We start from the raw sequence: 24466 nt of genomic DNA on the forward strand, positions 1-24466 counted from the left end.
CCTCAAAGGTATTAAATGAAGAATCTTTATTTGGATTTAAAAAAACAACAACCCTCATGACATACAGTTGCACAGATTTTTAGATTCAATTGTTCAGTAGTCCTACTTTCCTGGACATTTGTTTTGGTTCAAACTGTTACACTCGTGACTTTTGTTTTCATTTAACCGTAATTACTCAGTGACCCTGTACTATAGATCTCTCATTTTAAGGCAAAACCAATAACATCTGGCATTATGCCCAGTACCAATAGACTAATGTCTATCAAATTGTGTACGGCTTGGATTTCTTGGGCTTTCGGATGGAGAGTACTGAATAAATACCACCTTACTGCTATTTTCCTCATCTTTTGTCTGTGGATTTGGTATTTTAACTGGTGACAGTGGTGAGGGGAAACTCATAAGTTCCCAAAGCTTGGTTGGTTTGCTGAGGAGTGTCCTTGCTAAACATCACAATGTAAAAATAAAGAGTCTGAAGCTTAAACAAACAGACTGTTTGATCAGCCAAACCACCCTTTTCTAAAAGATGGTCGGTTACTCCATTCTGTTTCTGTTATTGGAGACAAAAGGTGTATTGCTAGATCTTAGTCCACAAACAATCTGTTTGGAATTAAACATCATTTGTAATGTACTGGGCTAGATGGATCAAATAACATAAGTTTTCAAAGGCTGGTTTTCACACAGACCTACATTGTTGTTTTCAAAACCAGTAAATTTCCAGGGGTGCATATGGTTTGCTATGAAAATCAGTAATATCAATTAACTTTTCCTGTGGGGATGCTTTCTTTGTTGAGCATGGTTACATAATAGGATCAACTTTCCGCCCCCCTGGACTATTGCACTAAGTCTCCAGGCTTTTTAACCACTTTTTCTCACTATTAATGCCCTCAAATTACACTTGTTTGGCAAAAATTCTTTCGCTTTTAGATATTAACTTAATTGTTTTAACCTCTTTATCTGTTTGAGAATCCTCCTTATTAAAGACTTGTTTGCTCTTATGCTGCCTTTCTAGTCCATTGTTTCAAACTTCTCTACCTTCCATCTCTAGTTCAATTTTTAATGGTTCCCATGATATTATGGTAACGTTATGAAAAGCTTTATTGAAATCTTGATACATTTTAATGAGACTCTACATAATCCTGCTTTCCCTCATATTAATAAATGTATCAGTAAAAGACCAATTTAAGAATTTTGAAATCTTAGTTACATCTGAGAATCTGTAATAACTGTGATCTTTCATATGAATAGACTCCAATCTCATGCTGTATGCAGAATACATTGATAGGAAACCAAATGAATCTGTTCCAATGACACGCAATAATGTTATTTAACTGATTTTGACTTTCCTTCTCTTTTTAATATATCAAATAGGCATTAAATTATTCTTCAAGCTTTGCTTTTGCTAACTGAGGGATTAGCTCTCGTTTCTGAAACAATTAATTCCATCTGGGGTTGAGCACACAGTTCTAGTCCTTATGAGAGATGGTGATGACAGACAAACTTTTATAAGAACCCTGTAGGTAAGATTTCTTCCTTTAGTTTCAACTCGCATATATTCCTGCCGAGTTGAAACTAATGTGGATTTGATACCTATTCAATCCTTGTATTGCTTCCTTTTTAGTTCTGTTGTCTACTTAAGCAGCAGTGTTTTCAGCCCATGCTTCCTTTACTTTGGAACCTCTTTCTTTAATAAAGGTTTCTTGAAAACTCTGCATCCTCCGGAATCCCTTCCTTCTGAAAGCTTAAGCCATTAAAATGCCACAAAACAATAAACTCTCCGTATATGGCTGAGAATTGTTACTGTTCACTCTGTTTCAGTAAAAAAAAAAAAGTCGGAATCCTGACATCTTGTATCTTACTCTTTTTTTATATTAAAGGCCACCATAATTTTCATGCCTTACCCATCAAGAATATTTTCCTTAACTGCAGTCACTTCCTAAGACTAATACCTGAATAGAATGAAGATTTCAACCTTGGATTTATTTTTTGCTTTCCAATAGCAATTTAGGGTTTGAGACGCATCCTGAAGTTAGATTAGTTTCAAATCAATACGGCTGGTGTTTCCACCCCTGCCCAGTACAGCTGTAGTGTGTGGCTGTATCTTGTGTGCATTCTTTTAGTCTATCATTCCACATCACTGAACACAATCAAATCTTACCCCCCACCGTTCTGCCAAGGTGCCTTAATCTTGACCTGTACAGACCACACCTCTTTGGGTGAATGTAGTTCACATGTGCTCCTTGGCCTCCGAGATTGCTTGAACAATGTCAATTGGATGTGGACCCCATTCTCAGTCCAGTTCCTATGACTGAAGGTGAAGCCTCAGCTGGCTTTGAACCAATCACCCAAAGGAGAAATTGATCGTCCTGTCCTATCCTATCCTCCTTGCCCTGGAACATATTAAACTGACTTGATTAAAGATGCTTGTCTGAATCTGAGGAAACCTGTTACAGATTACTGGACTTTTCTGTGTGGGGTTCTTGCCTTCTTAGTCTGTTTTAGAACAAACCTACTTCTCTTTTAGCTTAACTTTTGAATTAATGTGTTACTCACTTTCAGAAGCATAGAATATCAGGGTAGGAAGGGACCTCAAGAGGTCATCTAGTCCAACCCCCTGCTCAAAGCAGGACTAATCCCCAGACAGATTTTTGCCCCAGATCCCTAAAAGGCCCCCTCAAGGATTGAACTCACAACCCTGGGTTTAGTAGGCCAATGCTCAAACCACTGAACTATCTGTCCCCCCGATCCCTTATGAAAGGAAACAACTGCACAGTTTTGCACAGAGTAAAAATTATACCTCTGTTGCAGAGAAGCAAGTTGAATGTGCTGCAGCGAGAGGCTAACTGTTGCTTAACATTTATTGGTAATCTGCCCATTCAAAATGCAATTCTTCAAATATCCTGAAAGCTCCATGGCTTAGCAAATAATTCTCTTCCCCCCCCCCCCCCCCCCGCATACTAAAAACACTTGTTAAAATGAAAGGACCTCTTTGAAACTTGAATATCAGCGGCTTTTAAAATGGCTTAAATCAGAGTGAAAGCAGCCTATGAACTTTTCATGTTTCCACTATTGCGATACATTTGCTTCCTTTGACAATGCAAGTGTCAAAAGTGTTCATAAAACTGACAGGATGCATCAAGATGCTACTCTGTTTAGTGCTGTCATCTTTCATTCTCTTGACCTATCCAGCCAGCTGTCAGGAGATGCGGAGTCTGCCCCTTGGTTGCCAGAGGTGATTTTTGCTTTCCTGTGTCACATGAAAGCCATGCAAATAGTTTCTATAGCAACAGGTCCTCTCTTTCCTCTGACGCAAAATCCCGAAAAGGTCTCTTGTTCCTTGTTTTCATCTGATTCTCATTTTGCTTTCATCCGCTGTTATATTGTAGATAAAGGTTTTATTTCAATTCTGCTCAGAGCTGCTTCTTAATGGACGCCAGCTGTTAGTTTTACTACACATCAAAGTCGCCACAGCAGTACCTTAATTCTGGGTCAGAGGAGAAATTGTTGCTGGGATACTTAAGCGATGACACCTAACTTTACTTCTCACGTTTACTTAGCTACCTCCCCCACCCTGGAAGGCATCTGTGTTTGATCTGAACTGTAGCCATCGTGTTAATACAATATGTTTGCAAAGGGCTTGTGTGTTCAACTCAATTAGCTTTTCTCTGAGTTATCCTTAGGAGCATGCCGTTTCCCTTTCATTTGTGGATCTCTCTGCCTTGTGGGACATGCTGTTTTGAAGTAGCATGCAAACATATCCCCTTTGCAGCTGAGTCCTTGCAAAAACGTAGGGGACAAGTAGCGCTCTTTAGATCCTCACAGACCATGAGGAATACCTCTCTTCTCCCATCTGCTGCTAGAAAAGATGCATAATTCAGGGGGCTTGTACTAATGATGGGGGGTGAGTAGCTAAAGTGATGTTGCAGGAGTGGCGAACTCCAGTTGAGGCGGAGAAGAGCTTTCCTTTCAATTACAAAAAAATGTATGCTGCAGAGGACAAGGAGCCTTAATCTGTGTGCCTGTTTGGACACCGTGCACTAGAGAAACTGTTGTACAACGATCGTAGCACTTGTGTGAAATTAACCCCATGTTCTGGGCCATTGAGAGCTCTAGTAGGTGGAGTGCTTCAAATTCAACTCATGTACTTATGTTAAATGTGTGTGGCTTTTTGTTCATTAATAAACACGGAAAATAAATGTAATTTAGTAATTGGGGCTAATTCATCTCTCCCCACCTTTTTTATTTTTTTGATTAAAGAGCTAATCTATCTTCCCCTCCCCTTTCCTTTTCCCCCACCCCCATTAGAACAGTCAGGATAAAACTACACTAGCTCTTCTAGTAGTACAGAAAGATGCACCTGACTAAAATGACTAGGATTGTCTTCCAAGAACAGGTTCGAACAATGGGTGAATCTCTTAAGGACTGGAAAAGACAAAAGTCCTGAAATTTATCTATGCTTCCGCTTGGTCTGGAAATATCAGGATCTGGTGCTGACATTTCCAGTGCAGACATTATTTATGATTTGGGGCTTCCAGTTTTAGGTGAAACACGGATGTCTAGTGGTTCATGAAAGCTATAGGCTTAACTGGGCAGCCTGGTCCAGTGAATAGTGCACTGAGAACAGAACCCCGGTCTTCCACCTCCCAGTCCAGGTCTGCCACTGATCTGTGTGACTCTAGCAATTGCACAACAGTCACTAATTTTGGTGTGAAATCATGTTAAGCACTCTCCTACATGGCTGCGAAACACGAACACTTCATATCAGGCACCGTGAAGCAATTAGAACATTTTCACATGCGCTGTCTGCGTTTCATCTGTAACATCAAGTGGTTGGTCAGGATACCAAATATTGAAGTCCTGGACCGGTGCTGTATGACTTGTGTTGAATGAATCCCTACTCATACAGGCACAACTTTGGTGGGCTGGTCACCTCAGATGTATGGGTGATACAGGACTCCTCAAAGCCATATTTTAAGGACAGTTGAAAATGGGAGCATGTATGCTGGGAGGCCAATGAAAACTATAAGGAACTCCCTGAAAGCTGGCCAAGTCGACCCTCATTAGTATAGTGGTGAGTATCCCCACCTGTCACGCGGGAGACCGGGGTTCGATTCCCCAACGGGGAGGCTGACCCCTTTGGGGGAGGGATAGCTCAGTGGTTTGAGCATTGGCCTGCTAAACCCAGGGTTGAGTTCAATCCTTGAGGGGGACATTTAGGGAACTGGGGTAAAAATCTGTCTGGGGATTGGTCCTGCTTTGAGCAGGGGGTTGGACTAGATGACCTCCTGAGGTCCCTTCCAAGCCTGATATTCTATGACCCAAACACATGGGAAGCTGCTGTTGCCGACAAATCAGGATGGCTGTAGGCCTGTTTGTCTGCAGTTAAAGCCATCGAAAATCGTAGAACAGAAGAAGCCAAAGAGAAGTGGGAGCGAAGAAAGCAAGCTGTGGCAAAAACATGCTGCCACGTCTGCCCGACGTGCGGACAAATGTGTCGATCCCTCATCGGCTTACAAACACACTGACTCTCATACATCAACTGGCACAGGAGACTCCAACGAGCAAGCTGTTTCTCTTTTCTGTGTGTAACCAACCCATCCCCTGGGATCGAATCTCTGGCACTAAATGCATGAGCTAAAAGCCACACGGCCCTTGGCTAAGGCTGTAGAGCAAACTCATAAATCTCTAAGTGGTCTCGGTGCCACTAGAGGGGACAGAGCACCACACCCAGGAGATGTGTGGGTTACATGTGCTTCTGTCCTGTCTCTTTAGATTGTAAGTATATTGAGACAGGGACTGTCTGTACAGTGCCTGCTGCACTAGGGCCCTGATACCAGTTGGTACTACTGTAAATCAAGTAACTACTCAAAAGGCTTGGCTGGTTTTGGCAGTGGAGTCAAGTCACTTTATGTAACCAGGTTCAGTCATCCTTGAGCAACAGCAATTCACCTGAGTAGAGTCACTGCAGCTTGGTACTGGAGTGAGGCGTGTGACACTGCTTCTTTCCAGAAGTCAGTTCTACAAATCTGGATTGTTCTCAGTAGAAGTCAGCCTTCAGAGGAAAACCAGACTTTACGCTGCTCATTGAAGAAGAGGTTATTTTCAAAGTATGAGTAGGAAGGACTCATCTCAGCAGGGTAGGGCTGCTTTGGAGAGAGTCTCCTTTCAGTTAGCTAAACCTGCCTTTTGGATATGCACTCCCCCACATCTCGTTCGCTCCATCGGTTCTGCTTGTGTCACTTGCTCTGGCAATGCTGATGGGGTTGCGGGAAAGGCTAAATTGATAACTCCCTTTTGGCGTTCACATTGGCTGAAGAGGGGTGACCTGCAGTGATCAATGTAGTAGAAATTTCCCTGGATGATGAGTTCTGGGCTTCTGTCTTGCTACTAATAGTCAACCATTTTTTATGTGCAGAATCAGCAATAAGGCGAGATCCACATGAGCAAAAAGCAAAGGGGCAAAGTCTTGTGGAGCACCCCCAACTCTGCTTTTGTCTGGATATCGTCCACTTTGGAGTGTAAACTCTTAAGAGTATGTCTACACTGCAGTTAAAAACTCACAGCTGGCCTGTGCCAACTGACTCTGGCTCACAGGTCTCAGGCTAAGGGGGCTGTGTAAGTGCCGTGTAGACCTTCAGGCTTGCGCTAACTCTGCGACCCTCCAGCCTAGAGCCTAGGCTGCAGCCAGAGCTGAACTTCTACACCGCAATTAACCAGCCCCTTAGCCTGAGCCCCAGGAGCCTGAGTCAGCTAGCACGGGCCAGCCCCAATATCTACTAGTAATGTAGATGTACCCTTTGAGGCCTGGAGCTGTTGGCTTCCAATTGCACACTTCAGGGCACTGCATACATACAGGCTGAATGGCACTAGCCTTTAGTCCCTGAAAGCTTGGGAGGGAGGAAGGATGGTCTCATGCCCAAGACACTGGACTGGGTTCAAGAGACCTGTGTTTCATTCCTGTCTCTGCAACAACTTCTCTGTGTGACCATGGGCGGGTCGCTTAACCTTCTCTCTTTTTTCCATCTGTAAAATCAGGATAACACTAGTCTCCTTTACAGTGTAACTTAGCCTTACAGTCTCCCTGGTAAATGCATTGAGCTGCTTCGATGGAAACCTGTAAATGTCAATTTCTTCCAACAGTGCGGACTTTTTATCTAGCCTATCGTATTAGGGCTGTGCGTGGGGCCTGACGCCAGATGCATTCAGCCTAAGAACTTACCCAGTTCTCAACCATTCCAAGCCCTTGGCTTGACCGTGCAACAGCTTTGTTTGAAACCTGTCTCTAACATCACTGCCTACCTATTGTGAACAGCAGCTGCCAGGTTCTTCGCTAATAGCCATCGGGCGGGGTGTCTGTAATGCTTGGTGCAATCACAGACCTGCTCTGGGATCCTTTTGCTGAGCCCTCTCTGTTACTCTTAGCAACACTCTTAGGAGGGAAGCGTGAGTTCTACTGAAGGCAGCGTTCGCTCTAGTGACACACGTCCCCTATCGTGTTTAGGTTTTATATACCACACCCCGTCCAGTGATGGGCTCTGTACATTTTGCTGTTTGCTGAAAGTTGTGTCCTTCATAGAACCTCCGGGCACATGATGCTCTAGAGACCTTGTTGCCATTACATCGTATCCTCCCCCTTCCCTCCTTGCTACCTGTTAACCCGCTTTGACGCTGGATATCGTCCACTTGGAGCGTGCAGTACTCCAGCACCTTTCACGCTAGCCCTCCGATGCTTGGTACACCCCGAGCCAGGGCAGGAGTAAGAGTGCATGGCGCTTTACCTGTAAGCAAAAACACACCGGCTCTCCCATGAGGTGCGTAGTGTAAATTAGACAAGAGCAACAAACAGACAGGTGGGGGGTGGATTCATTCTGTTCTGCTTTGGTTCAGCAGGAGGCCGTATTGGGTGGAGGCACTGTGCAAGGCTACTGGGAAGAAGCAAAGCGAGGAAGGCATGAAGGCTTTGGTAGGCGAAGACAAAGTTGGGGATGGAGACATTTGAGGGCCATTGAAATGAATAGGAGCCATGCTGCTCAATCCCCTAGTTGGCTCGAGCACAGGACTCATTGAAGCATTTAGAGGGAGAAGGTCTTGACAAGGGCTGGAGTGGAGCTGTGTAGCACCTTGAAGGGGTAGACAAGGAATATGAACTTGATGCAGAAAGAAATGGGGAAAGGAAATGGGTGGATGGCCCCTCCTCTTCCACACTCCTCCTCCTTCCCGCTCCCCATCTCCATAGGTGTGGACAGCTTCCCTCACTCCTGGTGGACACTGTAGCCTATCTTCTGTCCTATCATTCTGCTCCCCTAGACTAGCCAGGTATTCATGTTGTGGTATCTGCAGTTGGACCACACCAGTTCTGTTTCCCTCTAGAGAGAGCACTGCTGGGATTAGGATCACTGGGTGTTTGTTGAGAAGGCCGGTCTCGGGAATGTGCCAGATAGCAAACTTCTCCAGCCGGCAGATAGAGTGGGCCTGCTGGTACTTCAGAGCAGTGTCCTAAATTACGTTTCCTGGCAAATGCTGCTCAGACACTTACTCTCAGCACAGGATTGCACACCTGAGCAGTGTCACCCCAACCACTCCTGCTGCTGGGATCTGAGCACTTCCCCTCCAGCTTTGCTGGCTCTCCATCACCTGCTCCTGCTGCTGTCACCTCTAATGGGGAAACCCATATCCTTAGGAAGTGTGCCCCCCAAACTCCCTACCATCCCTCCTCCCTCTCCGCTGCTGGAGTGACTATGGGACGGGGACATGGCTTAGAAAGATTGTAGAGAAGCAGAAGTGCCACTGTAAAAATGCTGCTCGCCTTGTTCTGTGCCCCCCCTCCCCCCCGTTTATACCTATCCATGGGCAGGGTGACTCTCTAAAGTTCCGGCTCGCTGCTTTCCAGGTCACTAGCCATTCTTGGTAATGAACACAGAGAAACAGCAGAATGTCGCAAATGCTGGTTTCCAGGGTTACCTGTGTACCTCTGATAGCATGCAGGAAATTAAAACAATCTGTGATGGCGATATGTTATTGGCAACAGATGGCAGCTGTTGGGGATATGCGTGTCCGAGGAAGGCTTAAAAGCAAATGCAGCAGGCACAATTGTTGAATTTGTACGTTAACCACTGAGTCACTTGAAGACGAATGCAAAGCTTTTAATGAAGTACAACAGTCACTGGACACCTTTTGTTCTTCTATTAGACTTGCTTTTTTTATGGTATGGTCTAGAAGTTACATGGGGCCCTACTAAATGCTTAGTGTTAACCTGCATGGAGGCCCGCACATGGTATGCGTGTTTAGCAATTGGATGAGTTATTGCCATTAAACTGGTCATATGTCCCATTTAATTGTTAGCTTAGCCCTCTTCTTATTTAGAAACTGGAGGTTGCCGCTGGAGTCTATGGCAAAGTTCTCCCTGGCACAAGCAGAATAAATTACTGCCTCTGGAGTTCACTTCACTGACTTCTGCTTCTCTCCTGTTTGAAAGGCACTGTCTGTCTCGTACCTCGGGGCCTTTTCTTAGCATCCTTTTAACGTCTCCAAACAATCCTGGCTTTTCAGAATACTCACAGAAACAGCAGTGCCCTGCATGACCCTATGTAGCAGGGCACGTTCCTGGGAACAACTTAGCAGAAATAGACTGAGGCTCCGGGCACCGCTCTCCACTGCAAACAGCAAACATTCCAGGCATAGCATTCAAATGGTGCCCATTTGGTACTAGAAGAGCCAAGTATTTGTCCTCCCGTCACCTGCTTGGATTTCCCCATTTAAAAAGAAAAGTAACACCCCTTATCTTTGGGGATGGGCTGTGCAGCTAAGTTGGGGTGTCCATCCGCAAGCCTGTTGGCTCTGCCCCATGCTATAAACCTTCGGGGAGAGCATAAGAAGTCAGAGAGGCAAAACTGTCCCTTTCTTATAGAACTATAAACCCAGTACTGATCTCGCTGAGGCACTGAGACTGAGCTCTGGACATTCTAACCGGCTGCTGCCTTTACAGAGGCCTAACTGCTGCAGGGCACGTGATGAAACTTGGGAAGGGGGAAGTGTCTTGTCAGACTGTGAAAACTGACCTAGACGATGCCTTGGTGTGTTTAACTGCCTCTCTCTTCACCTTGCCCTTTTTGGTGCTACTTTTCAAGCATATGGAGACCCTTTGCCTCTCCTCTGAACCCTGGACCAGTTTGACCTCGCAAAGTGCTGCACGCAGGAGCCTATACACCGAGAGGATCCTTATAACTATGCCTTCTTCAGCATTGATTATAGTAGGCATACAATATGTCTACACGCCCGTCGGAGGTATAACTGCAACATGTGTAGACATACCCAAGCTAGCTTTGATCTAGCTCAGATAACAATAGCAGTGAAGCCATGGCAGTGCAGGCTTGGATACCAACCTAGGGTCCGGGGTGGGCTTGTACAGTCTGCATTGCCATAGTTTCCATGCTGTCATTGGAGTTAACTAGGTCACCGCTAGCTTGTGACGTCTACACATGCTGCAGTCACACCTCTGATTCCCAGGTACACATACCCTCTTCTTTACGTTCTAGGTTTCTTTTTTCATTCCCACCAACCAGTGGACATGTTTTGTCCTCTGAACAAATTTGTTTATCGTTAATGACTCTTCTTAAAGACAAATTGTCTCTGGTGTGTCTGTGAAGTCTGACATTGCACTGTTGCAGTCATAGGACAAGTGACCCTGTACCAATCAAACTGGATCCTTAGTCTATGCTTAATGGATGCACTTTAGGGCCTACTTTCCATAGTCTTAAGAATTGCCAAGAGCTAAGGTGTGCCTGGGGAAAGGGATCAGAAAAACCAGAATTCCCCATATTTTGCATGTTGTGTATAATTTATATATAATCTTCTGCAAACATTTTAATTTCAGATGTCCTGAATGATGCCATATTTGATGAAGATCATGATGAGATGGTAATTGTGAAGGACATAGACATGTTCTCATTGTGTGAACATCACCTGGTTCCATTCGTTGGAAAGGTAACTACTTCACAAAACAGATACTGTAGTGTAAACTCTGATTTAAATCTCTCATTCATGTGTGTTTCTGGTTACTCTTTTTTTTTTTAAGATGTAACTATATGCAGCCACTTACTATCTAGAATCCTAGCAATCTTCAAAATACAAATTCTGAAGACCACTTTCATGCAAGTTTTATATGATTTAAGACCCTAGCATATAGCGCTCAACCTTTATCAGTCTAATAGTTTCTGACATTTTTGTATCGAAGCTCTTCATGAAGCAGCAGCAAGCCTGCAGGGCAGACATCTTGATATTAAACCAACGCACCTCAGACGTCGGCTTTGATCCGTAACAGATTACACTAACAATTTGAAAAGCCAGCTGGTGGATTGTCGTCACAGTAACCACTGCAGACTGTGCAAATCTTGGATTAGTGTGCTCTTTTCAATGAAGAGTCGGGCCTAGATTTCCAAGAGTGACTAGTGATTTTAGATGCCCAAACTGTGACAGCCTAACGGGGCCTCAATTCCAGACAGTGCTGAGCACTCACTCTTTGAAAATCAGGCCTCTTTTAAAATGTCTCAAGTTGGACACTGCAAAACTGAGGCCCTCTGTCTAAAGAGCTTGGTCTCTGTACTGCTACATTTGACGTCCATGCCAGGTCCAGAAGTACCAGAAAATGGAGCATCCGCACTACGGTGTCTCCCCATGAAGCACACACGAGCTGTAGAGATGCAGGTGTTCCCATGGTCTGTAAAATTCTATTCCTGCCATTTGTGTTCCCAAATATATTTTCTTGTAAAATAAAATACCTGCAGAGAAGCCCAGTTATGAGTCTCCTAGAGGGTGTCACTTCATTCTTGTCTCCTCCCCCCACTCTGCTGTATTGCTAGTGTTTAATTCTGGAAAGTAAGAGTCTCCTTTCTGTTCTGGCTTTCTATTTGCCTATACTTTTGTTACTGTGTAGGATGTACGTGCTTCTTTCTCATTATTCTGGGGCAATCTGTAAATTCTTTTTACATCTAGAAGTTTAGCCAGTTGGGTTGGAGAAATCCCAAACCCCGAACTGGTCCTTTTGCTATGTTCTCTCCCCTTGGGGTGTCTGGACCTTAATTGTCACAGATGGCCAGCTAAATGACTTGGTGTGCTTCTAAGGAGTGTTAGACTAGCCATTCTCCTGTTGGGTATATCAAACATGCTGCAAATGCTCTTCAACAAATGATGATGTATTTGTAGCTCTGTCTAAAAATTCAGTTAAGCAGTTCGAGCCACGCAACAAAAGTCATTGCTTGTTTCCAAGTAACTACTGCAAAACCATGTCTCTTACTTTGATCTGAAATGTTTCGTGTCTTTCAGGTGTCAGTTGGTTGATTACCCAACAGAAATGTGATAGGAGTGAGCAAATTAGCCAGGTAATTAGGTGGTATTATAATACCTATAGCCACAGGTACAGCAAAATAGGATTCTGAAAGACCAGATTTCCAGGCAAAATTATACGAAATAACCCTACACCGACCCTTTCCGACTGCTCTATCTTGGCAAACGCATCCTTTGGTACATTGACACACCAATGGGTCACCTGTAATCTGCTCTAACTATAAATCCACTTTAATACAATAGCTTCTTTCACAACTCTGAACATGGTTTTTCTCAGCACAAATCTGAAAAATTTGTCACTGCTTTTAGGACAGACTTTTTTAATAATGAGAACTCTACTGTTTCAATATTATCTATTTACCTATTAAACATGAATGCTCAGACAATAAATGCATATTTGAACAGGATGGAGGAAGGCTTTGATTTCATTGGCCTTCTGCAGTATCCGTGTCCTAAGAGTTACCCCTTAATTCTTTTATTTTCAAGTGCATTGCAGTTTGCACACTAAGTGCTTCTTCCCGCATGAGCTTTCCAGCTCAAGTAAAAAGAATAGTCTTTCTTCAAAAGATTTTTTTTAAGCCATTGAAAGAAGGCCGCATTTATTTTAGCTTAACTTTTTTCTGTGCTGAGTAATGCTAAAACAATCTCTCTGTTGCACCTGACTTAAATTCTGCATGTTACAGCGTAGCCATCCTGAGACTGGGTGTATAAGTTGTGATCTCTTCCAAAACATTTACCCACTTTAAAAAAAGGTACTGAACTCACCAGGCACTCTCACTCTCTGCTTGCTCTTTAATCTTTCAGACTTGCATGGTGGCATGTCCTCCCCCCATGCTAAAGCTTCTGGATTTGAAATGGAAGTGGGTAAAAGTTTGACATGAGGCAAATGCATATTTCAGAAAGTATGCGTGAGTGTTAACGCGGTCTTGAAGAGTATTTTGATCCAGTGAATGGTTTGTTCCCCTTTCTCTAGGTACATATAGGTTATCTTCCTAACAAACAAGTTCTTGGTCTCAGCAAGCTTGCCAGGTAAGTGCTAATTTAATGAAAGCGATGCTAATTGTAAAAAGGATTCCAGGCTGTGTTAAGTGTGCTGATCTGTAATCTGGTCCCCTTCTAAAGTACAGCAGACGGTAGCAGTATCTCATGTTCTGGATTTGGGTTTACAGCAATCCTTCTCGCTAAGACTACTGGAAAACAAAAGCTAAATTTCAGCTCCTTATTACTTTAAACCACAACACCTTGGGAGTGTGCAGATTAGGGATAAATTCATAATTTTGCTGAAGACTACTCAAAAACACTGGTGTATAGGATATACAAAGAACCTCGGAGTTACGAACGGACCAGTGAACCACACACCTCATTTAGAACAGTTAATACACAATCAGGCAGCAGCAGAGACCAAAAAAAAAAACCAACCCAAAAAGGGCAAGTATAGTAGTGAATAAAAAAAAAAAAAAAAAAAAAAAGGGGGGGGGGGAGGGGAAAGCAGCATTTTTCCAAGCTGTATTAAGTCTATGTTCATTGGATGTTTGTAAACTTTTGAAAGAACAACCATAATGTTTTGTTCAGAGTTACAAACAACCTCCACTCCGAACGTGTTTGTAACTCTTGAGGTTCTACTGTGCAAAAGTGATGGCAAGTGGTTATTTTAGGGAGCTCCAGTCTTTGGAAGGCAGGCAAATAAGTCCACTAAAGTTGATCATTTGTTTGCTCGGACACTGCATTATAAGGTCAAACTCCAGAACTTGTGAATGGTAAACAAACGTGATTTTAAACTAACTTTCTGGATTATGTTCATGATTTCAATCTAAGACTGTCATATCTACATCAGTTGACTCTTCAATTAAATCTGACATTTTTGTTTCACTATAACCTGCAGTGAACAAGCCTAGAGATGGATTTTATGGATGAATTTCAGATTAGGGCTCAAAGTAATTATGATGCATTTCAGAAACCCATTTGTTGTCGCATAAGAAGCTTTCCCCCCGCATGTGTCCTTATGTCAAGTGCTGTGCTGAATCAGTTGTAGCAAAAGTGGCATTTATGGAGTGATAATGCAGCAAATATGCCATTTAGTGGAGACAAGAATGGAAGGTTCTCTTCTGAAAAAAAAAACTCTGAAGAAGTTGGCTGTTGTTTGGAAAGACTATGTAGGAGTTCATTTATTCTCCCTCTGATACATGTGTAAATCCTCCGAAGCTCCCAATAACACTAATGAGTTAAACTTGTAAATCCGCAGGCATGCTGGGTTTTCTTAGCAGGGAGGGAGTGGGTCAGATATGCCACTAAAGCACTTTAAATGCAGCTGGTCCCATTCTGCACTCGGTTTGCGTAAGAATGAATCTGACTCAGAGCTGGAGAGACCCTTATACCACAAACAAGCGATCTTTGTTAAAATAACCTCAGATTCCAGGGAGCTCAGAAGTTCACACGTTCTATCTCACATGGTCTGGCAGCTAGAAAAGCTGAACTTTGCCCTGAGTAATAGGCTCAGGCAGACTAGGGTGACCAGACAGCAAGTGTGAAAAATCGGGATGGGGGGGTAATAGGATCCTATATAAGAAAAAGACCCAAAAATCGGGACTGTCCCTATAAAATCGGGACATCTGGTCACCCTAAGGCAGACTGTTCAAAAGACTCTGGAAGTTGTGTTGTAATTCACTGGCACAAAACTGTGCGTGTCTGGATGTAGCATGCATTGTAGAAACGCAGGAGGAGAATTTGTTGAGCTATTTTCAGCATCTCCACTCTGTATCTTTCTATTTACCTGGACAAAAGCTTGTGGCATACAATTTCCCCCCGCCCCCCCCTTCATTGCCACTTAGTACTAGAAACTTTTCTGATGAGTGGCATTTCATGATTCCTCTCTTCTGACTGTCAGCACTCTCGTAGCTGGAACTTCAAGAATAACTTGTTCGCTGGTATTTTTGAGTAGGATTTCTGAAGGTGACTGTCCTTACTAAAAGGACTCGCTAACATTTTACTGACCTTATTTATCGAGGGGGGTTTTCATTCTTGACATTTTCAAACTCTGCTCAGGATCACAAATCAATTGGATTGAGTTTACATTTGTGTGCAATTGTCTCTGAATTGCAGTGGTACAAAGGAACTCTCAATTTAAGAATCACTTGTCTTGAATGATTCTTAATAGAGATGGCAATACAGTGCTAAAAGTGTATAATTTTCTTCCCATCTCTCTTAGCAATTGGTCTAGAAGCACACTGTGGGGTTTGGAATATTGATCCATTGTATGATTGCAGGCTCCGATCCGGTCCTTGGGGATTTCACACTGACTTCCTATCATTTTCAATGGCAAAAGATCAGGCTCTTAGATTGCAAAATATTATTCACAGTCCTAATTTGTTTTCAAAAACTGTAGTAAAAAACAGACTGGATGACCAAAAAATATACCCCTTCCTTGCCCTATTTAATGCAACCTAGGGCTCAAATGAAGATTTGTGAGGCTGCTGGTGCCGTGGGTATAATCTATCCTAATAGGATTAGTCTAATGAGTTTGTATAGTCAAGGATGACCTGTGTTCAGTAAACAAACACCTTTCTCTGGATTTTAAAAACATGGCTTGCAAATTTATTGCAAATAATCCTATTACAAATATAAATGTACTTTCAGATCCTCTTCTAGTCTAAGGCTAAGAATATTTGTCAATATCAATTTATTTTACCTTTGTTTATCAGTGTTGGTGCTACTTTCTGTAAACTGACTGGTAACACACCCCTTGCTCTTCAGTAAAGGGACTTATTTTATGAAAACCCTTCCTCTGAAAATGATGCTCTCTTGCTTTTTCGCAAGTGTCTAATTAATGGTCCAGGCAGGGCAATGTGTGTCTGGTTTCCGTCTAGACTGACAAGACTAATATAAAAGCCTTGTACAGAAGCTTCTTGACATAGCCAATGGGCTATCTTATTAAGCATTCAGGATTTGCATACATAACTACTCCTTCACTGAGCTGAAGTTTTGTCTCTCTAAATATATAGATTACAGTACTAGACTGATGCATCACCCCACTGCCTGCATGATGACACTGCACGAGAAGTGGGTTAAACCTGCAGTCCAATTAAAAAGCAGTATTAAGATCCCTGTATTTATTTTCTTAATTAAAAAGTGGTGGTTATCAACATGGCCCTTGGAGCATATCCCTTGGGTTAAAAGTATCGAAACGAATCCCAATATCAAACACCTGTTTCCTTGAAGTTCAGATGGGCCTAGTCTATAGTCTTGAAGGTACAGTGTGTTGTAGTTTCCAGGAACAGCCTTGGGGAGCCGTTTGATGCCTGACTCCACTGCAAAATCCCCAAATAAAGCTATTCTAAAGGATGCTACAGAACTAATGGGTCACAGAACAGGCCCTTCACGAGCAACAGCCAAACGAAAGGCCGCAGGGAGCTGGGCGAGACGACAGTTTGTTACACCAGGAAGGATGATGTATCTGCTGTTGTACCCTGTTGCAGGTTGGGAAAGTGACCAGCTGCTGTACACAACCGGGTCATTTAAGAAATGCACGCCAGATGCTAAGCTGCCATGAGGATTCTCTCTCCCAGCAGACACTGGGGCAAATCATTAGCATGGCTTTTTACATGCTTAAACGTTCACCGGGTGACCATTGTTAAATCCTCACCGAGGAGGTGCAACTGTAACCTTTGGGTGGGCTAGAGTTCACTTCATTTCCCGTCTCCAGTGCCTTAAAAAAAACCCATCTCCCACAGAAAGTAGCTGGAGACCCAGCGTTCAGTCTCTAAGGATTTTCAGCAAGGATTGCACCGGGTGAACCTCCCCACATTCAAGTCCCAAAAGGAACTAAAGAAATGAATTTAATTAAAAAGCTTTATAAAATCTTATGATAAAGAAACAAATCTAATTTTTACAACATGACGTGGCTATTTTATAATCCACAGACATTATCTTCACAGTGATACATAAATAAAGAAAACAAACTAAAATCTGAACAGTTCAGGCCCCACAGAAATACAGTGAGAAGAAACTGAGTTCCCAAAAGCTTAGGTTTTGTTCACCTAAGTCTGTGAGAGTCTTTGATCACCAAATCTATACAGTCTGCTGAGTCTAAAGCAACATCTTCCCTCCACTTGCTTGTAGGATCTTCAGCTGGAATCCATTGCAGCCTCTTCCTCTGCTGAAATCACTGCTAGCCAGTCAGATAACTCATTAACCATCCACTCAGTTAAGTGTATAGATTAGGGTTACCATATTTAACAAATAAAAAAAGAGGACCCTCCGCGGGGCACTGACCCCGCCCATTTCCCACCCCCAGCCCCGCCCCAACTCCGCCCCTTCCACGCCCCAACCCCACCCTAACTCCGCCCCCTCCTCCCTCCCACTCCCAGCCACGCGAAAAGGGCGGCCCGAGTGCTACCGGCTTCACGGTTTGCCGGGCAGCCCCCAGACCCTGCGCCCCCGGCCGGTGCTTCCCCAGCGTAGCTGGAGCCCAGGAGGGGAAGCGCCCAGCCGGGGGCGCAGGGTCTGGAGGCTGCCCGGCAAACCGTGAAGCCGGTAGCGCTCTGGCTTCGGGCAGCCCCCATGCCTCCGGATCCTGCGCCCCCGGCCGGGCACTTCCCCTCCCGGGCTCCGGCGGCGCAGGGTCCGGAGGCATGTGGGCTGCCTGAAGCCCATAGTGCTCGGGCAGCTCGGCTCTTAAACAGAGCCGAAGAGTCAGGGGAGGAGCAGAGCAGCCGCGGGAGGGGAAGTGCCCGGCCGGCATTTTTCCCGGACGTGTTTGGCTTTTTAGCAATCCCCCCTGGACGGGGGTTTGATTACCAAAAAGCCGGACATGTCCGGGAAAAAACGGACGTATGGTAACCCTAGTATAGATTTAAAGAAAACTTTGTTACAAGAAAATACAAAACTGAGAATAGCAAAATAGAAATGACTCTTTCCCCATGACTACCTTTAGAGAGAAGTTGGTGACTCGGGCTAGTTGAAACAATTTAACTAGAACAGTTTGGCTAAAATCAAAACAACATTCAAAGCATCCAATTAAATGATTACATGCATCTGACGAAGTGGGCATTCACCCACGAAAGTTTATGCTCCAATACATCTGTTAGTCTTAAAGGTGCCACAGGACTCTCTGTTGCTTTTTACAGATCCAGACTAATACGGCTACCCCTCCAATTAAAATAGAAGTTATTTTTCCCTCTCAATTTCCCCTGGCTATAATTAGCATTGCCCAGGCTTCCCTGTTTGAGGGTTAACAATATCACTAACCTGCTGCAAAATATTTCAGAGTTCAGGACAACAGTAGGGTTACCATACGTCCGGATTTTCCCGGACATGTCCGGCTTTTTGGGCCTCAAATCCCCGTCTGGGAGGAAATCCCAAAAAGCCAGACATGTCCGGGAAAATAGGGAAGGAGGGCCCGGTGGTGCTCGGCCGGGGGCCAGGGCCGCTGGGGCCGGGGGCCGGCGGTGCTGGGCCGGGGGCCGGCGCCCCAGGGCCCGAGCCGAGCCGGGCGGGAGACGCCGGGGCCAGAGCCTCTGGGGCCAGAGCCTCTTGGCCTAGGCCGGCCGGCCGCTGGAGGCAGCCGCTCGGCCGGACTGGGCCGCGCCGCGCCCCGCCCCAGCCCCAGTTTACCTGCTGCCTGCCTCCCTGTTTCAGGCTTCCCACGAACATTTGATTTGCGGGAAGCAGGGGAGGGGGAGGAGCAGGGGGCGGAGCGTTCAGGGCAGGGGGCAGAGTTGGGGTGGGGACTTTGGGGAAGGGGCGGAGTTGGGGCGGGGCTAGGGGCGGAGTTGGGGCAGGGCCGGGGGCCCCTGGAGTGCCCTCCTTTTTTAAAATTAAAATATGGTAACCCTAGACAACAGCCTGCTCCCTGCTCCTGTTCTCAGCTTCTCCCAACTCACACAGGGCACATGGCCTTTTGCAAAGCAGCTACGCTGACTGCTTGTCTTCAGGGAGTCTGACCCCAGCAACAGAGAACCTATTGGAGCAGACCCAAAACTGCCACACCCAGTTCCAGAAGCTTCTGGATGTGAATTGCTTAATCTGCCCAGCAACAATGACCCAGACACAACTCACTTCTACCTCCCCCCAATGGGTCTCTTAAAGAGATATCTCCCTATTAGGCACATGGCTTACACAATAACCAAGATTTTGTTTCTTTCTAGGATTGTGGAGATATACAGTAGAAGACTACAGGGTAAATAGACTCTTTTATTCTTATAGAGAACGCTACCACATACGCCATCACCTTGGGGAAGCAGGCCATGGCATGTCCCATTGGCAGATCGCTACAGCGGGGCTGTATCTGGGCAGATTTTCAATGGGAGTCATGATCCAGGCATTTCTCATCCTGTCCCGTGTTTTCTAATTTGCCTATTGCCATTATCCTCAAAAGCAGAGTCTCCCCATGAAAACTGACTCTGGCTACGAGACCGACTCAAGGGAAAGGTGCTAGTTAAGGTAGAGCTGCCAGGACCAAGTGAGGTCACTGGCAGTTTGGGGGTGAGGAAGCTGTCCTGCTGTCCAGAGGCATGGGTCCAGGAGGTGGAATTCTAGAGTTGTTGTGTACTGAAGATTCATAGATTCATAGATTCTAGGACTGGAAGGACCTCAAGAGGTCATAGAGTCCAGTCCCCTGCCCGCATGGCAGGACCAAAGATGCTGTATGTTGAATCCTAAAAGAAATACCCAAGCCAGGATGAAACATGAGCAGAGGGCAATAGCCATCCTCAGAGAGGAGCCACATTCCCAGGCACTTCTAAGAACCACACAGCTACTAAAGAAACTGAGGCTGCCCACAAGGGCTGTATTTTCAGCCTTCGTAATTCCCATTAGATGTTTCTTTCCTGTTCCCCTTCTTGTCTCATGATGATCTTTTTATTCCAATTGCCCCACTGTGTTTTGGTCCTAAAACCACTACAGGAGGAGAAGGAGAGCTGCTCTGGCTGCAGGTCGGGTTGGGTTCAGCCTGAGCTCTCCTGACTCACTGTTCTGTAACTAGACTCGACCTATTCTTGGTGGCAAAGTTCTCAAGATGGTTTTGTAGGCAGCAGGGACCAGCATGGCAGCACCAGACCTGGGGTGAACATAGGACACAAGAACTCTAGACTGCAGGAGATTGTGGCACTTCACTATTCTGCAAAGCTTTAACTTGCACGCTTAAAAAATTCCTTCACACACACAAGGAAAACCAAAAATATCTTGCCCTATGTCAAAGAAATGAACATGTGAAAACCACTGTGCAAGAAAACCAAACGTAATGGAGTGTGCGGATTTTGCATAAGTCATGGCGCTACATACAGACTCCTGCATGCACATACGAAAATAAAAAATAAGGCTTCCAGTTACCCAACTATGTGAGAGAAGCCAGCACTAATATCCCCCAAGCTACATATCCAGGAAGTACAGAGTTTGAGGGCAGTTCCTCTTGGAAACAGTAATATGCTATTGAATAGTGTCACTTTTCCTCTCCATGAGATACAGCTCCACACGGCTATTGTTTTTGTATCTGCCTCTGAACTCCCTGTTGTCTCTACAGTTCAGGAGCGCCTTACAAAACAAATTGCAGTAGCCATCACAGAAGCCTTGCAGCCTACTGGAGTTGGAGTGGTTATTGAAGCGACGTAAGTGACCATACACTGCTGTTCCCTGTAGTAACATACTGGTGCTATCGCCTGGCAAGGAGGACACACGGCAACCTGCCAAAATGTATTCCTCATGCGTTGCCTCTCTCACTCCTGCAGCTAGCATATCATGCCCCGCACATAAAAATGGCACATACAACGGAGCCACGTAACAATTTGGCCAATGTGCTATAACGAGGGAGTACCTCCACCAGCATTGTATCTTGGCCAGTCAGCATGCCGTGTTAGTGGATTGGAGCTTTTGCACTGGGGGGGTCTTGTTACCTTACCTCACGGTGGCAGCTGATTGCTTAGCCAGCAATTCAAAATAAATCCTTAAACATGGATCCATTGTGATGACCAATTTTCTGTCGTCATTACATGCTTAAGATTTCCAGTAGCAGATGGTGGCTCCAATCTAGAAACAAATATTTTGGTGTGATCAGCTTAGCATGAATACACAGCATTTTAGGTGAGATTTTCGAAGGCTCCTAAGAATTAGGAACTCAAGTGCCACTGACAGGGAGCAGGAGCTGGAAAGCTGGCGCCTTTGAAAATTCCAGCCTTGGGCCTTTTCCCAGACTCAAGTGGATTATCTGAAATGCTTGCAGTTTAAACCTAGCACTGGAAAATGATTGTCCCCTGCTTCTCATAGCAATACTCGCCGCTTTATAAAGCCTCCCTGATTTATTTACACTCCTTCCCTTTTCTTTGTTCTAGACACATGTGCATGGTAATGCGCGGGGTGCAGAAGATGAACAGTAAAACGGTCACTAGCACAATGTTGGGTGTATTCCGGGAGGATGCAAAGACTCGGGAAGAGTTCTTAACCCTCATCCGAAGCTGAAGCGGTGCCACTCGCCGAATGCTCTCTGCAGATCGCACTGTCCGTGCCGCTGTCTGTTCTTAACTCTTTGTGCAGCTCGTTTTTAACTAAGTCGTGCGTTCTAATATGTGCAGTGAAATAATTTTAACGGTAAGTCAAAAATGTAACCGTGAGGTAGGCCCTATGGATATCTATGCTGTCTCTTGTGTCACAGGATAACCCAGCTATCGATAGTTTTTAAATATACTTGCTCCATCTACACTACAATTTTATTGCCACTAGAACTTTATTTGGCAGGTTATGTACAACACAGCATAGGAAATATTGAAAGGCTACAGATCTTTGCAAGGTAATCTACGTGCCACATATTCTGCCTCATATCCCTCACAGGAAGCTCTTGAATGATCTCCAGGATTTGTACTGTACCATTAATTGCAAATCTTCTGATATGTCGGTTTCAGTCTTTGAATATGCATGTCCTACCTTTTCATGTGACAATCTGGTGACACTTTATATTTTGTTAGTATTCACCTTCTCTCCTTTGTGGCTTTAGTCTGTTACAAAGGCATATTGTTATCTTGCTAGTCTTAACGTGCAGGGAATTAATTTCAACAATTCAGGGGGGGCAATCTTATCTCAGTCTGCAGGGGTTTATGCACCTTCCCCTCTGTGCCTCAAAATGAGAATATTATACCACTGTAACCGTAGCAGTCACTTTATATAAATTACAGTTTGAGTTTTCAAAGAGCTAACGAATCCATACAGAGTTTTAACCATTTTATATCATTTTGAGTTTGCTTTCCTGGATTTTCCAGGTGTTAACTGGGCTAGATGACTAAATTACACACACACAATATTTGAGTAAAGATTTCCCTTAGGAAAATTACACATGGGAAAATTAATCCAGAATAAAATAGGTTGTGAATTTAAAAGGGAATTAACTATTCCTGATTAACTCCATGTGTGGACGCTCTTATTAGAGTGTCCATACTTGGAGTTAATCAGGACTAGACAAGCTCTTCCAATATTTTAAACTTGTAATCTTTTCCAACTCAGTGGATCAAAGCCTGTGAACTGAAGTGACTCCTGAACTCTGCACACCAGACACATCTTTTCTGATGGAACATAATTCCATGTCAGTGTAGCCCTGTAAATACATTGGTATGAACTGTTCAGTTGTTGTTCCTCTTTCATGAGGGCAACTGAGCAAAGTACTTCTCAGGAGACCAAAGTGAGTTAAACATATTTTCTGAAACCTCAGCATGTGAAGCAGGCAGTTAAGAGGACTTGATTTAATGTATTAAATTATGAGGGAAATGTAATGAGTGTTTTGTAACTCTTAATTGGGACAATATGGTGCACAAATCAAAATCACCCACTTGCTTCTAAAACCAAAGGCGCGCGCGCACACACACACACACACAATCCTGTGCAGACTTTCAAAGAGTCAGAGTCCAAATTCATATAGCATGCTCTGTCTCTGGGTGTGAATGTAAAATCCACTACAGGCGAAACTAAAAGGTGAGCTTTGAGCTTGAGTCCGCAAATTATTGCTAGTTTATGCACAGGTCGTTAATGCCTTTTTTCATCCTGTGACGAAAGGAAACTAAAAGTATTTTATCATCAGGCCTGTAGCTCTGCAACAGGGTGAATGTGATAATCATACGCCGCCCTTCCCTAACTGTCACACTTCGAGTGTCAGCTGCCAGCAATCCCCAGAAATGCCTGGATAAAGTTAGTGTCTTTACTCACTCATGCTACGGTAAGACATTTAAAGCATTAATAAGAAAACTGTACAATATTCTGAAAACACTAACCTCACTACTCCAGTGTTGAGCACTCTAGAAATGCCTTTCTATTACAGCAGGCAGACTATTCTTAATCAATCAATATTGCACAGAATAAATCCAGTTACTCATTGGATTCCTCCCCACCCCCCCCCCGCCATCCCCCAGATCTACAGCAGTGGTTCTGGGAGTCCTTGACTTCAATATATTTTTGAGTCCAGCATTGAGTCCTTGACTTCAATATATTTTTTAAATATGCTAATTAAGAAGCCTTAAATCACTCTAGTCTGGAATGCCGAGTAAGATTTGTTCTCTCTCCTAGTGCAGCAGCTCTAGAAAGAACTTGAGGACCAAAGAGTTTTAGACAGAGATACATTTTCCCATGATCACATGATTGCTTTGAAACTGTCAAGTCTCTAAAGCACAGTCTTAGGCCAGGTCTACGCTACAACGTTGTCGATACGGCCATGTTGGTCAGAGGAGTGAAAAAAACCACACACCCTCACCGATGTAGCTATGCTGGCAAAACCCCCAGTGTAGACACAGCTATACTGACAAATGTAGGGTGGTCTTCAAATTATTGGGATGCCACAACAGAGTGGTTCTGTCGGTGGCGCTGATGACCTTCAGGGAGGGGTATTTCTAAACGGCCAGGAAAACTCTCTGTCAGTATATACCGTGTGTACACTAAGGGGCTAGACCAGTATAGCTGTAGTGGGAGAGCCTGTGTAGGGCAGACCAGCCCTTCCTCTTCTAGAGGTAACAGAAGGGGTTGTGTTTTTAACCACTTATCTCTATTCAGGATAAAGTCCACATTACACCACCACACTTCATTATCTACGTCATCATGACCTGTAGTCCTTGAAACATACCTCTATGTACACATGGCCTTGGATTTTGTTCAGATTTTTGTA

The 24466-nt window shown here is 44.4% G+C and overlaps 1 protein-coding gene across 2 annotated transcripts in view; it reads left to right on the forward strand.

The window, feature by feature from the left end:
- Window positions 1-23690, forward strand: part of GCH1 (GTP cyclohydrolase 1) — a 32073-nt gene extending 8383 nt beyond the window's left edge. For both annotated transcript variants that reach the window (XM_026654306.2, XM_026654307.2), the window contains exons 2-6: window positions 10871-10980; window positions 13313-13368; window positions 19482-19513; window positions 20855-20939; window positions 21660-23690. In XM_026654306.2, coding sequence (XP_026510091.1) covers window positions 10871-10980; window positions 13313-13368; window positions 19482-19513; window positions 20855-20939; window positions 21660-21786 — 410 coding nt within the window. In that variant the 3' untranslated portion in view covers window positions 21787-23690. The remainder of the gene's footprint in view (window positions 1-10870; window positions 10981-13312; window positions 13369-19481; window positions 19514-20854; window positions 20940-21659) is intronic.
- The last annotated feature ends 776 nt before the right edge of the window (window positions 23691-24466 follow it).

Source organism: Terrapene carolina, unplaced genomic scaffold (assembly GCF_002925995.2).
Source record: "Terrapene carolina triunguis isolate 2854851 unplaced genomic scaffold, T_m_triunguis-2.0 Scaffold189, whole genome shotgun sequence".
NCBI classification, from domain to species: domain Eukaryota; kingdom Metazoa; phylum Chordata; order Testudines; family Emydidae; genus Terrapene; species Terrapene triunguis.